A 15,191-nucleotide genomic window follows, 5' to 3' on the forward strand; every position below is an offset into this window, starting at 1 on the left:
ACAACTGCATAGCTCCACAAAGAGAAACCATATCGGACCCTAGTCATTAAAAAAACAACAACACTCCATGTTATGTACTGAAGTTCTCACCCTGGGCCAGCAGGGGGATACTGTAGATAGTTTAGGTCCACATATGCAAATAAGGGATAGAAAGTAACGTTCAGCGATTGGATAGTTACAGAAAATGGTTACTGTTGAGTTATAGTGGAGCTCTATATAAGCAGGCTGGCTGAACCCTTCAGTTCAGTTCTGTTCTGGCCTGTGAATAAACAAGAGGTGTTTGAAGAATTGCTGTGTCGTCTGATATGTCCACCCACAACTTAACACTCCACAAGAAAATCAGGAGGTCATGAGCCCATCGCTGTTGGTCCTAGACACTCCAAATGCAATTGCGCGACAGCCACCAGACATATAATCAGCAACTCTGATTTGAATTCTTATTTAAACTTTTACTGCCACCTCTGATCTATGAGGAAGCTTGCCAAAACTAAAGATAAATATCAGTTTTGTTGCTTGGTGATGCATAAAACATTATGAAAAACCTGAAATTCTTAAGACTTTTAACACTGTTTTCTTTTGTATAACTTAATAAACAAAAAACAACATATAATAAGGCTAAATTGCTGATGACAAGCCAACTAACAGCAGCTGGGATATTTTATTTGGCCTTCTCAAGGAAAATAAAGTAGTATTAATGCATACATTTTCTCTTTTCTGGCACAGTTTCACACATGGCTGAGCGATTTTAGTACTTTAAGCCAGCATCTGATCAAGAAGGCTTTCTTCTGCATGTGATGCAGTTGTATATGTAGCCTAACACAAGCCACTGGGATTTAGTCGTGGCTCCTACCTGGTTAGAATTCTTTGCAACCATGCAGCATGTCTATAAATCATGAGCATAGAAATGGCGCAAAGAGGAGGCCCACTCAAATCATAACAATTCTTCCCTCATTTTCACAATGGTTTTAGTCAAGAGTTGTTCTAGCAGACATTTCTCTAGAAACATACCTTTTTTCAGTCTTTTTCTTTCAGAAACCTGTGCAAAAGAAGCAATTTTCTTTGCAGGGCCTTTAGTCTTCATTATGCACACCTACACGTGGTTCTACAAGGAGCAAAAGAGGATGCTGAACAAAGGCTAGGGAAAGCAAACGATTAAGTGGGGTTGGTGGGAAAGGGAAATAATCTACAAACTTTAACTTGAAATGAATACCTTCAAAAACTTTATCTCTGCCTTCCATATCCCCCAAACACAAGTCCCGATTATGAACTTAGCCTTGTATTTTATTACTGTTCTATCCAAACAGAACAGTTTGAAACTTATTTCTCTTGGTTTGTCCTCCCAACAATTCTATACAAGATAGACTTAAACAGAAAGACAGCAACACCCAAAACTAAGCAAGTGAGCTTCCTCATGGCCACAAAGGAATTTGAATCTCCCATTACTATTGCTAACATACTGCATGCTGCTCTTATGTCAGAGTCTTCCTATACCATGCAGAGACCTTGAGAGAACAGCAGCTTTCAAAATAATATGTGTGTGTGTGTGTGTGTGTGTGTGTGTGTGTGTGTGTATGTGTGTGTGTGTGTGTGTACACACACACACACACACACACACACATATATGGGTTTGTGATGGTAAAACTTGTTAACAATGTTGCTTCCAAAAATACACAACAAAACAACTTCACTTCTGGTATCATTTTCTTCGCCGCCACCAATTTGTATACTATTATAGTATAAAAAGTCTGTCTCCAATGCAATCAATGCAACATTTAACAGTCTTCAAATTTCTAATGCTTCATCTTCAGGTTTTTTATGTTAAAACACACCTTCAATTCAAATAAGTAATTTTGGGATGAGCCCTCCATGTCTGAGTCTAAGAATTTCTTGGGATGGGATACAAATCCCGACATGTAAGGGTTCAGAAAGACAGCAATTCAGTTACTAGAAATGATGATATTATTGAGCTGGTGCCTAGGCGATTACTTTCTTCCCCCACCCCCTTTCCTAAAATGAAGGGATGCCAGTTAAACCTCAAGGAGCTAAGCTGCAAAAGGTAGCTCTGTCTGCAGGTGGGGCTCCAGGCCACCAACCTAGGCCACCAACCTAGTGGTGTTTGGAAGAGGATCTCAGTACAAGCACTTTAAGGCTCAGCTCTGACGTATAAGCTGAGATATGGTTCATGTAGGCCATTCTTGCACTGCATCTCTCCACTCAGTATCATAGCTGTCAACCATCCCTTATTTGGCGGGAAAGTCCCTTATCCCAGCGCCTTTTCCCGCTGCTGTCCCTTATTGATGATGTCCCTTAAATTACCCGGGTTTCAAAGGAAGCAGCTCCTCTCCCTCCCTCCCTGCCGGCCAGGGAGGAGGGAGGCTCCAACTGTGTTGCTCACCCAATGAAGAGTCTAAGAACGACTGGGGGGTGGAGCTTGTATGCCTTGTGCCGATCAAATCGGCCGTGTTGCCTGGGGACTCGCCTTTGCTCATTGCTTCCCAGCAGAGAGGCGACGGTGGTTTTCCTTGCTGCATCCCCTTTGCCGGGCTGCTGCGCTGTGGGAACCACCGCTTGAGGCTTTGTTTGGCTGCTGGCTGGGCTTTGTGCCTTTGGCTCGGAGGGGCTCAGAAGTTGAACATACCTGTGCTTTGAAAATCCCTTATTTTGGCTGCTGATCCCTTATTTTCAAGGCTGCTGGTCCCTTATTTTCAAATCTGTAAGTTGACAGCTATGCTCAGTATGCTACGACAAACCAGGGATTTTTAAAAATTATCCATAGTTTCCTTGCACATTTAAACTGGAAGCTATGGTTACCAAGTTTGGAACAAGCCAGGATCCTAACCTAACTTCAAACAGTGATTTAAGATACTGGGTTTTTCAGACTTCTGGGCATGCTAAGGAGAAAAGATTATTTAGCCCAGATATGTATGCCTGATCCAGGCCCATGGCTGACATACCTTTCCTCTTTGAAAAAGAAGGGTGGGGGGAGTGGTACAAGCATAGTATTATTTAAGAGGGGGGCAGGCAAAAATATGGGGAAGAAAAATGAAAAGAAGAAAAAAGCGATGCAGGGAAAAGAACATTCAGGAAGGAGCATAATGGGGAAGAGGTGAAGTTACAGTAAGCACAAAGATTTTGCTGGTTGGCATTTGAAGAGACTACATCTAATTTCATATAACATTTCATACTGAAAGGAGCTTCATCATCTCTATTGTGTTTGGAGTGCTGATGCTACTGCTTATTTTATATAGCATTTCAACTGGAAAGGTGCTTTACCGTCTACTCTGCGTTTGCCCTCTCAACAAGCCTCTGAGGTGGATCGTCATTACTCCCAATTTATAACGGTTTATATCTGAAGTCGAGAACAAGAGGAATTACCTAATGACACATAAGAGGGGAGGCAAGGAGCCCTTTACATGCAAATGAACATCCCAGCCTGTAAGTCCTGCCCCTCCGTCTCTAGACTTGTTTATACTATTCCAAAGAATTAAAGTTAACAAAACACCTATCAGGACACGGGGTTGAGCCATGGGGCAGCTGTCACAGGGGAGCCTGGAGATGTCCCAGGGAACCAGAGCTTCAGGATGCAGACACACTTCATATTTAAAGTATTACTCCTCGAAATATTTCATCAATGGTGTCTCTGAAAAATTTTACACATCACTCAGGAAGACAGGTGAACTAATGCCAGTGTACCAGAAGAAGCAAAGATCACCAGTGTTGAAGCAATGTTTCTTCAACATCAACTTTGTTGAACTGGTCATCTGCAGATGCCAGATTATCGTTTTCCAAAGCAACTACTCTATTCCGAACTTAAAAATGGAAAGCGTAATGCTGATGGTCAACAAAAGAGGTTTAAAGACTCTCTCAAGGCAAATCTAAAAAAATGTAGTATAAATGCTGACAAGTGGGAAACACTGGCCTGCGAGCGCTCCAGTTGGAGAACAGCCTTTACCAAAGGTGTCATGGGCTTTGAAGACACTTGAACTCAGGAAGAAAGGGAGAAACGTGCTAAGAGGAAGGCACACTTGGCAAACCCTCACCATAATCAGCTCCCGTCTGGAAACCAACGTCCCCACTGTGGAAGGATGTGCGGATCCAGAATTGGCCCCCACAATCACTTACGGACTCACTGTTAAAACCGTGTTTATGGAAGACAATCTTACTCAGCTACGAGTGATCGCCAAAGAAGCAGCAGCAGCAGAAAACAGTGAAGAGTCTTTCTAACTTCACTGTGAGAAGGAAAACATGCAGTATTCTGTTCCTGCTGATATTAAATCCTTATGTACAGTTTTCCCTCAGCTACTTAAATAAAAATGGACTGGGTTACCAATTGTGATTCAAATAATTTTTATTAGGTAAAATACATTTCAGCCAGATATTTAAGCACCAAGTTAGAATCCATAGCTACTTGGCCACAGATGAAACTTACTTCCAAGCTAACATTTTTATGACTCGAAGAATGATTAAAACTACCGAACTGGAAAAAGGGAGAGAGATTGATTTAAAACTATTATAAGCGTCGTTTTTCATTTCTCTCGTATTGTGGTACAGTATTCTAAAAGTGTTGGCTATAAAGGGCTGAAGTCCTGATTAAGCACCAAGAAAATGTTCGTAACAGTACCTTTTAAAAAGTAACAATTCTGCTTTCTGGTTTAATGTTTACAAGTCAATTCAAAGATTTATTAACTGAGCTATCAGTGACATAGATTTTTCAGAAGTTCCTGATTACATAAGAAGGGTTAACTGTTATGAATTTATGCAGTATTTAAACATCACATTATTACGGTTCACAATGGAAAATGTTTTTCCATGTTGTCTACTTTTAAGCTCCTTAAAAAAAATGTCTTGAGCAACATACTTTTATGTTTGGAGTGGATGGATGATACATAAGCAAAAACTTTTCAGAAGACTTTCTAAAGTTTATTGCTTGAGACAGATGTGCATGTCGAACCATTAACTGCACGTGTCACAGACTCCTGAGCTCATACTTTGAAATTTCTGAAATGAGCAATGATTGATTACTGTTAAAAGGGGGGGGGGTAAGGCACAGGAAATACTCAAGCTGCAGCCTGCAGATACAGTAAATGTCACTGTTCCCATACTGTTATGGAATTACATGCAGTATAATGACATATTTTCAAACAAAACATGCCTAAGGGTATGCTTTTCTGAGAACAGCATTTTTCATCAGCATGCAATACAATTTCCATTCCAGAATTCTCAGGCACCAGCACTGCAGATACACCCACCAGACAGTCGCTGCTTTAATCTCCCATGCTCAATTCCTGAAGCTACAGTTCTCTCAGTGCCAATGAGTATCCTAGATCCCCTGGTCTGATTCTATGCAGTTTAATTTCCGAGTGGGTGGGTGGGTTGGGGATTAATTGGCAGCTGGCTGCACTAACCTTTGCACATGATGCTCAAAGTAAACAAAATCAGATGAGGCTGAATGTATAGTATGTTTTGCACAAGCTCACAGATTTGAAACCCTTTTGTCAATCGAATGTATCCACCTACACAGTAAATTGACTCCTCCAGACATTCCCTAGCATGAGGGGTTGAACCACAGCGAGTAACAACACTGTCCTGTATGTGTCTACTCAACAATGGCCCTTACTCCCAAATTAATGGGCACAGGACTGCAGCCTAGATAGTCTGCAATTAGCAGTGAGCTTCCCAGCTCCAATATGCCAAACCACTGCGCAAGCAACAGAAATCGTGGATACAGAACACTATTGATTGGAACAGCAGAAACCTCTGAGGGTTAGATCAGGCCCCCAAACTGAGGGTTAGCCGGACTTCCGGGTTGGCGCCATCGCCGAATGGCGGACTCCCTCCGAGCTCCGGAGGGAGTCTGCTCGGCAGGGGCTGGGTTCTACCGCGCCGGCGACGTGGGGACCCTCAAAAACCATGGGCGCTGAAACCCATGGGCATGGTGACTCGGTGGGCACCGTTTGCGCCCCCCCGACCACGCGAAGGAGCCTTTTTAAAGGCTGCGGAGCGGGTGACGGGGGGGGGGGTGCTGTGAGTCCTCCGCTTCCCCTGCCGAGCGAAGCCGCATGCCATTTGGCGGAGAGCGCTGACTTCTTCCATTGAAAATCTGGACTTAAAAGAATAACCCGTGAGTAATTGGAACTTGGATTAAAATGGGGAATAATTTTTTTCTTAAATTCGGAGCGAGCGGGGGAGGAATAAAAAGGAAGTCAACCTCCCCCCTGTTGTAGAGGAGCTAAAGCAAAGGACCTGACAACTAAGATCGAGTGCAACCTTTTTTTTGATAAAGTTATTAATTTCGCAATGGAAAACTATAAGCTGGGCTGGAGGAGAAGAGTGGAATGTGAATTAAAATACAACCCCCCCCCGGAAACCCCGGGAGCGATCCGTGAGAGCGCCTGGAGAGGAGAAATAGAGGTTTTGACAGCTGTCAAAGGAGCTGCCAAAACTAAAGAACAAAAAGAGAACTTTGTTACGAGGACTTTGCTGGTTACATTTGTTATAAATTGGATACAAACTGTTTAAAACAAGGAATAATAAGTTACTTTGACTGGTGGGTGAGATCGGGAATGAAACTGAGTTACTATAATCCCTCTAGAGGAGCTGTGGGTTATTACAAGTATCGCTGGCATGGAATTTGAATCGGACATTTTATCTCCTGGGAAACTGCAGAAATGGAACACTATTTTGTCTACAGAGGTCTACACACTAAAGGAGACAATAGATTTATCTATTGAAGAATGGAAGGGACTTGACGTAATGTTTTGTTCCTGAATAACAAAGCCTCTGTAGAGGAATTACAAGCTTTTTGGAATTAGAACATTTGTGCAGGAGAGCAGGGGGGAAAAAAAAAGAGGAGAAGAGAGAACAACAAGAATAACAAGAAAAACAAGAACTGGACAAAGTTGGAAGATAGACCCCTTCCAAGATTGGACATTTGAAATTAAAGATGATTAAAAGACGGTAAAGACTATTAAAAAGACGGCAAAGCGGACTGGTGAAGTACTATGGCTTAGATGTGGGAGCTCCAGGAGACAGTAGATATTGATGGACATTGGGAACACAACCGGGAAAGGGGGGAGGGAAATTTGGAATCCAAAGGGTGTTAAATTATATTTTATTCTTTTTTTAAATTTTTTTATGTTAATCTGTATCTTATATTAAAGAGGGGAACTCGTGGAAGGGAACAGGTCGATTTTAGGGGATGGGGAAATATTTTTTAAATTGGGTTAATGATAATAATTTTAAAATTTGGGGTAAGAATTTGCTGAATCTATTTGAAAGAATTGGAATACAAGAGGGGGTGGGGAGGGGGAAGTCCTGGAAAGATGATATTGAAAATAAGGCTTTAAATTTGGATGTTCTTCTTTTTTTGTTATATTTGAAAATCTTTAATAAATATTAATTAAAAAAAAAAAAAAAACTCAGGGTTAGCCATCCATATTTAATAGAAATAGAAGAGCAAATTGCACACTTACAAGCACCAAAAAACAACCTTTTGCTTGCTAGGCTTGGTGTGGATCAAAGCACTTAGAGGATGATGAAATATCCCAGCTTTTACAGAAAGGAGAGACACTGATCACGTTGCAATTCTTATCCTGCCCCCCAGTTCTTTTAGGCATGATATGTTATTATTTGTTTGGTGGCCAACCTGTGATTCTAGATGACTCAAAGAATATCCCTAACATACAACTTGAGGCAAACAAACAGTGCTTACTTCTACCTAATATAAGTGTTGTTGTTTTCATGAATTGGAGCTCTGAAAACCATTTTATTACTGATTTATTATTTGTATATATAGCGCCCCCAATTCCCTAAATAATCCCATGGTGGGTTACAAAAATTATATACAAATTATCATTAAATACATAAAATAAACCCACAAAACTAACCAATAACAGAGTTAACAAAGCACAAGTCCAGAAGAGTAATGCAGAAGGATAGATATCCAAAGGCCTGAGTACAGGTTTGTCTTTACCACTTGCCAAAAAGCATACAATGGTGGGGTAAAATACGCCTTGCAGGAAAGGTCACAACCACAGAGAAGGACCTCTCATGAGCTACCACAACCCTTTGGACCACGTAGAATGGTAGTACAGTAATACCTCAGAAGTCGAATGCCTTACGAGTCAAAAGGTTTTGGCTCCTGAACGCCGCAAACCCAGAAGTGAGTGTTCCAGTTTGCAAACACACTTTGGAACCCGAATGTCCGACACATGTTTTGCTGCTTCCGATTGGCTGCAGGAGCTCCCTGCAGCCAATCGGAAGCCGCGCCTTGGTTTCCAAACGTTTTGGAAGTCAAACAGACTTCCAGAATGGATTCCGTTTGACTTCCGAAGTATGACTGTACTGCAAACAGGGCATCATCTGACAATTTTAACACCCAGGCAGGTCACTTGAGGGTATTTGGGGCTCATTTTGGTATCTGGTTTTCTCCACACTGTCCAAACTTTTCAGACCCAAAACAGGGACGCACTCCCAGCCAAGTCATGTGACCCAGGCCTCACCCTCATCCTGAAAAAGCGCTTTTTGGGGAGGTGTGTTTTGGGGTGCCACAAGAGATCATGGCCCCCAAAAAAGCGAGAGCCCACCGTGCAAGATTGCAGCACCCAAAATGGCCACCGTGATCTCACACTTGTTTTTGTTTTAGAGGCATTTAGACCACGTAGTACATCCTAAAATAGGCTTTCCACTAGGCCTCTAGACCCCTTCAAACACGAAATGGTATTGTCAGGGAACTGCCATCAGGGCCAGAGGGAGAGAGCGGGCTCCAGAGGGATTCCAGAGAGCGTCCCGGGATGGGAAGAGGCAGCCCATCTTCTGGGGAAGGGAATCAGCATAGCACCAGTGGAGAAGGGGGGCAGATGGGGGAATCGGCGAGGCGGTCCCATGACTCCTCGCTGGGGACCAGCGGGGAGAGTAAGGGTCCTCCGCTGCCCACACCCTCCTTGCACAGAAGGCTTCCACGCAGGGAGAGTAGGCGGAGACTAGGCGTCAAAGAGCTTCTTTGCTGGAAGAAGTTCAAGAAACGCCCACTGACGGATTCTGCCAGCGATTGAGACAGTCACGGGTGAGTGGCTGTCCGGACAGAAAAGCTCACTCAGGCAACCCAGCCAGGTGTGACGCCGGTTTACGCACGAGCAACCCCTAGAACCATCACAGGTATCATTCAGGGCATAATGGTGTGAATGACTCTGAACTCCTCTGACCACAGTTTGAGCCTTCTCCCTGCATATAGACATCTGATGGGATGGGTGGGCTGCTGGACCACGGCCAAGAGAGTAGCAGTATCTTAATCTTGGGGAAGATTGAGGGCACAAGGAGAAGGGGATGACAGAGGATGAGATGGTTGGACAGTGTTCTCGAAGCTACCAGCATGAGTTTGACCAAACTGCGGGAGGCAGTGGAAGACAGAAGTGCCTGGCGTGCTCTGGTCCATGGGGTCATGAAGAGTCAGACACGACTAAACGACTAAACACCAACAATCATCCCCAACCCCACATTAATTCTGGAACAGACTTAGAGGAGTTTTCCCATCACTACCCAAGTGATAACTGCTGAAGTTCAAGCTCCTGTGAATAACAGAAAAAGGTGTTCACAGTAGTGCACCCGCTTTTAATGCATAAGGTCGCATTTCCTCAGCATTTCCAAGTAGGGCTAGGAAGACCTGTGTCTGAAACACCTCACATGCTCAAAAGTACACTCTCCTTTAATTTCTACTTCATGCACTCCAGGACTAAATTATGCCATCCAAATAGTTTCTAGCGTTAATGCACTTTCTTAAGTTCTGGCTTCAAATTGCATTATCTTTTTCTTTCTTTTTTTAAAAAAGGATGTTGCGGGGGGGGGGGGAGTCACAGCAATTGTCAAGGTCTTTAAGCCAATCAGTCATGAAGTGTTATTTGTTTGCGTGTTTTGAGCGTATTTCAAATGCCTCCTCTTGTCTCTCAGCCAGAGAGATTAAAGAAGAAAAGTGAACAAGTCTTTTGATTAGAAAAGTATTGCATTTCAAAGAGAAGGGGGTGGAGGAAGACATGATTACAAGCTCTGTTTGGCAGACAAGAATCAGAAATCGAGTGTCAATGTCTGCTTTGAAGAAACCAGCCAGCGTAGGTGACAAATGTGCAATTGTGGAGCACCAAGGGGAGTGTAGTAAAGAGGCGTCGTGTATGTTCTATCCCAGGAGCAGTAGTACTAAATTTATTACATTTCAGAGCACAATTCAAAGTGTTGGTGCTGACCTTTAAAGCCCTAAAACGGCCTCGGCTCTGTATACCTAAAGGAGCGTCTCCACCCCCATTGTTCAGCCCAGATATGGATGTCCAGCTCCGAGGGCCTTCTGGCAGTTCCCTCACTGCAAGAAGTGAGGTTGCAGGGAACCAAGCAGAGGGCCTTCTCGGTAGTGGCTCCTGCCATGTGGAACGCCCTCCCATCAGATGTCAAGGAAATAAACAACTGTCTGGCTTTTTGAAGACATCTGAAGGTAGCCCTGTTTAGGGAAGTTTTTAATGTTTGACGTTTTATTGTGCTTTTAATATTCTGTTGGGAGTCACCCAGAATGGCTGGGGAAACCCAGCCAGATGGGCAGGGTATAAATAATAAATAATTATTATTATAACTAGGCAAGAAGACCTACTCGGCAGTGGCGCCTTCCCTGTGGAGCGCTCTCCCATCAGATGTCAAGGAGATAATGAATGACACAACTTTTAGAAGACATCTGAAGGCAGCACTGTATTGGGAAGTTTTTAATGTTTGATATTTTATTACGTTTTTATATATCTTGGAAGCCACCCAGAGTGGCTGGGGCAACTCAGATGGCAGGGGTATAAATAAAATAGTAATAATAATAATAATAATAATAATAATAATAATAATAACAACAACAACAACAACAACAACAACAACAACAACAACAACAACATTACCTCAAATACTTGTTGCTGTTAGGAAAAACCTCTTTAACTACTTTTGTTTTTATAACGAATACTGCAGGGGGTAACTAGCTTAGTGCCCACCAATTGCGGAATCCCAACTCTCATCATCACTAGTCAGCATGATGAACGCTCAGGGATAAATGGAATTTTGGCTCATCAAAAGCAAGTGATAGGACCAGAACAGCTGACAGAAGCCCCAGATTATTAACATTGGCCTGGCTCCAAAGGGTAGTTATTGCAGAGAATGCACATTCCAACTACCTGGCATGATACAGGAAGTGGAATCTCCCCACATTTCTCTATTTTGAGAAATTATTTACCTGTCTACCTTGTTTGTAGCTCAGAAAGTTGCTGAAGGAAGTAGGCTGTTTCCCACTTTTTCTGAAGGCAAAGCATAATCGTCCTCTTCTCCTTTTTAATTCCGGCAACGTAATCCTATGCATGTCTATTCAGAAGTAAGCCTCATTGAGTTCAATGTATATTCATGCCAGATAAGTGAATAAAGAATTGCAGTCTCAGTCTCTTAAACTCCAGAAATACTACCTACTTAGAGCTGCTTCGTACCATATATTGTAAAAATATAGCTGCGTTTTCGATATCCCCTTTCCAACATTTGCAACATCTTTAGTCTGTTGCATTTTGAACAGTCCCCTCCTACTTTACTCCAGTGGCTTTCAAAGTGGTACAGAAATGGGTTCTGTGGAAGCTTATCAAGGATTCCTCAATGAGGTCACAATGGTTTCCTTGAAAGGCAGCTGGCCCACTGTCCTCAATTACAGAGGGGACACAGGTGGCGCTGTGGTCTAAACCACAGAGCCTATTGGGCTTGCCGATCGTTAGGTCCGCAGTTTGAATCCACCTGGCAGGGTGAGCTCCCATTCCTTTGTCCCAGCTCCTGCCAACCTAGCAGTTCGAAAGCATACCAGCGCAAGTAGATAAATAGGTACCACTGCGGCAGAAAGGTACAGTGTTTCCGTGCACTCTGGCACTCATCACAGTGTCCCGTTGCACCAGAAGTGGTTTTGCCATGCTGGCCACATGACCCAGAAAGATGCCAGTGGACAAACACCAGCTCCCTTGGCCTGAAAAGTGAGATGAGCGCGGCACCCCATAGTTGCCTTTGACTGGACTTAACTGCCCAGGGGTCCTTTACCTTTTTACCTTCAATTATGACGTGATGGCTACATCTAAAGCACCTTGTCTGTGGCATATAGAGCACTGGCAAGGCACTACTGAGCTGCCCAGAATCTTATTATAAACCGAATGTATGTTCTAGACCAATTCCAAGAACTCAGAGTTATGTGGAAGACAAGTTCACATACAGAGTGTGTCCTGGAATATAGAGAGTCTGAAAAGGCAAGTCCATCTGCTAATACTCCCAAGATTATTGCTGCAAGACTTTCTTCAGGTTTCCTCCGCTGTCACAGTGATGGTGAGTGGCAATAAGCCATCAGACCTTCTTATGATGTCATGATAAACTCGTGATAAACTTTCCAGGTAAACTCACTTGGTACCTACTGGGAGTCATCCTCCCCGTCCATCCAGACTTCAAGTTGGAGCTTTATCTCTCATGTTGGCACAATGTGTTGTCACTGCTGCTTTAGTTTTTTATATGTCTATTTTCCCCCCTCTGCATATTATTATTATTATTATTATTATTATTATTGAATAAGCCATCCAAGAAAAAAATATATCTGAAGGATAGGCTAGAAACTCCTAAAGTAAGTAAATAAAATTACCCAAATAAATAAAAAAATAAATAATTTTAAAATCCTCTGTAGTAGAAAATTCATAAATGATTTCTGCCGGGGTAGGGTGGGGGAAGAAACATTAGCAAAAGCACAACATATACATATTTTCAGCAGAGCAAACTTCACATAATGCCAACTTACAGACATCACCTTTTCTTATAATAGAGTTTGAGGGTTTGTTCACTTATTGAATCCGAGACATACTAGATTGGGCATTCTGAAGATAAATGCGTCCTCCCCCTGCCCCCCCCCCCGAGGTGTTCTACTGCTCTTGGATATATTCCTAATTTCCTTTGGCTTCTTGTAATTTCAAAATGGCTTGGCTTGGAAAATTAAAACTTACTTTCATGTTATCTTGGCAAAAGCTAGTGCCTCTGACTAATTTGAGGGTGCTCGTTAATTGAAATTGAATTACGTGCGGAATATCAGTCCCAACACATTGCCAACACCACTTGTTGACATTTTTGCACAGTGGAAAAACTAGCGCCAGTGTGGTAAAAGCTGCTTGTACAACTTAACAGTTCCATGAATATTTAGTTCTCAGGCCATTTAGACTGAGCTCTTATGCCTCCTTTTCCCCCTCAGTAATATTTTACAGACATATTGCAAGCTCAGTAACTTCACTTCCACCAAATACTCACAATTTCATAAATCTGCAACACCCCCATGCTTAAGAGGCAGGAGAAAAACTCCGCTCTGGAGAAGTGGGATCTTACAATGATCGGAGCCAAATGAATAAACTTGAGCCATCAGCTTGTAATATTAAAAATTTCTGGGAAGCACTAGTTAGTCTTGAAATAATGAAGTAGCCCCTGGGGGTTTTAGTGGACTTTAGTTTTCCATTCCTCCCTCCCAGGTTAAAAAAACAACCCCAAAACCAACAGTTTAGCAATACTTTTTTTTTGTAATCAGGTGTCTCTCTTCCCCATAAATAGGGGTTTTACAAAAAGAACCTCTGCAGGCACCCCCTGGGAGCTTAGAATTTGCTTGTAGTAAAGTTATCTGAGTTTGAGAAAGCCAAGTAACACAATTTGTGTCGTGCCGTGGAATCTTGGCCGGCTGCCACACCTTTCCTGAAGACCACATTTTTCTTGCCCAATATCCTCCTTTCCTACAATTTCCCTGCTACTCTGCCCCTTTTTGGTTTTCCCATTCTAGTTCCAAATGTATCTATCTGCTACCAGCTGCCAAACTAAACCTGCGTTACCCAAGGCAGGCTGAATAAGTGGTGTCCTTGACACTAACCCCTTGCTCTAAAAGAACCGTAAAACAACCACTGAACAAAGAAACCTTGCGCCAGCCCCCATGCAAGAATGAAGCAAAATCAAATGGCCAAATTAAAAAAAAATTGTGAAGGGTTTGGAACAGAAGAAGTCCGTCCCAAATCAGAAACACTATCACAGAATCATAGAATCGTAGGGTTGGAAGGAACCCCAAGGGAAATCTATTCCAAACCCCTGCAATGCAGGAATCTCAACACGTGGTCCCCCGTCCAATCTGAAACCACGCTGGACCAAGTTTCTAATAGCTTAAGACTCCTCAACACCAACAACAGCAAATTTTAAACTGAAGACATGCTTCATTCTTGAGAGAATGTTCCATTCCATCATGAAGCAATCAAACCATGAAGGCTTGATCCTTTTAGAGTATGAAGGAACAAAGAGTTACCTCAGCAGAGATCCCTGCAATTCCATGTTTCTCTCCTTATTGGGGAGAAAAGCAAACCCACAGCTGTGGCTTGTGCAGAGATAAAAGGCCCAGCCTCCTCTTGTGGTCTAGTGGCATGGTACTAAGAAGAACCTCTGTTCAGGGTTCCATCCATCCCATCCAAGAAAGTATGTTCCACTCCTCTACTCCTCCCAATCTGCTTTCAGTTTGCCACTCTATACTCCTTAGGTATTGGAACAATCTCAGGCCTCAATGGGTTGCTTTTTTATTTTTTGGTTTTGCAAACCTTGATTTCCCCTTGAGCATGCTGATACTCTCGCTCCTTTTTCTCATTGCTATGTTTTGGCTATAATCCCCTTGGTTCTCTGTATCTGTGTTTGCTGCTATTATTTCCTCCCTCCCCCCCCCTTTTTAAAAAAATCTTTTATTTATTCAGTACTCAAACTTCCATTCCATATCGACAACGGTAACAACAACAGAAAGAGAAAACTTAATACAGATAAGCTCCCTCAAAACACCGTAAATACATAATTAACACTCAAAGGTATTCCACATAGCCTAGGACAAGCCAGAAATTTATTCCATCTTAACATAAAAGTATTGTGTCTACAATTATATTCCTTAAACCTTACATAATGCATAATTATTATTATTTTTGCCATTACCGAAGTTTTCTATCAGAAAGAACTAGTTAGGCGTGTGTGACCCAAAAATGTTGCACTGAGTTTGTGCTCCTGTTCAGGGTTCCCTGTGTCTTCCGGTTTTCATTCCCAAACCCTTCTCAACAGATCCGTATCATTCTGTAGCCACGCTCATCAGCTGATTAGGGTTTTCCCCCTCCTTA

The 15,191-nt window shown here is 42.6% G+C and overlaps 1 protein-coding gene across 10 annotated transcripts in view; it reads right to left on the minus strand.

The window, feature by feature from the left end:
* ST6GAL2 (ST6 beta-galactoside alpha-2,6-sialyltransferase 2) overlaps nt 1–15,191 on the minus strand; it is an 81,980-nt gene that overhangs the window by 48,040 nt on the left and 18,749 nt on the right. For 4 of the 10 annotated variants that reach the window (XM_079972739.1, XM_079972737.1, XM_079972731.1 and 1 more), the window contains one exon: nt 1,009–1,102. The exons of 3 other annotated variants lie outside the window; for them this stretch is intronic. In XM_079972739.1, the coding sequence (XP_079828865.1) occupies nt 1,009–1,081 (73 nt within the window). In that variant the 5' untranslated portion in view covers nt 1,082–1,102. Of the gene's footprint in view, nt 1–1,008; nt 1,109–11,248; nt 11,439–11,492; nt 11,616–15,191 lie in introns of those variants that run through there. 3 more of the 10 variants (XM_079972738.1, XM_079972740.1, XM_079972744.1) reach the window with 3 other exon arrangements.

Source organism: Podarcis cretensis (assembly GCF_951804945.1).
Source record: "Podarcis cretensis genome assembly, chromosome: 4".
NCBI classification, from domain to species: Eukaryota; Metazoa; Chordata; class Lepidosauria; order Squamata; family Lacertidae; genus Podarcis; species Podarcis cretensis.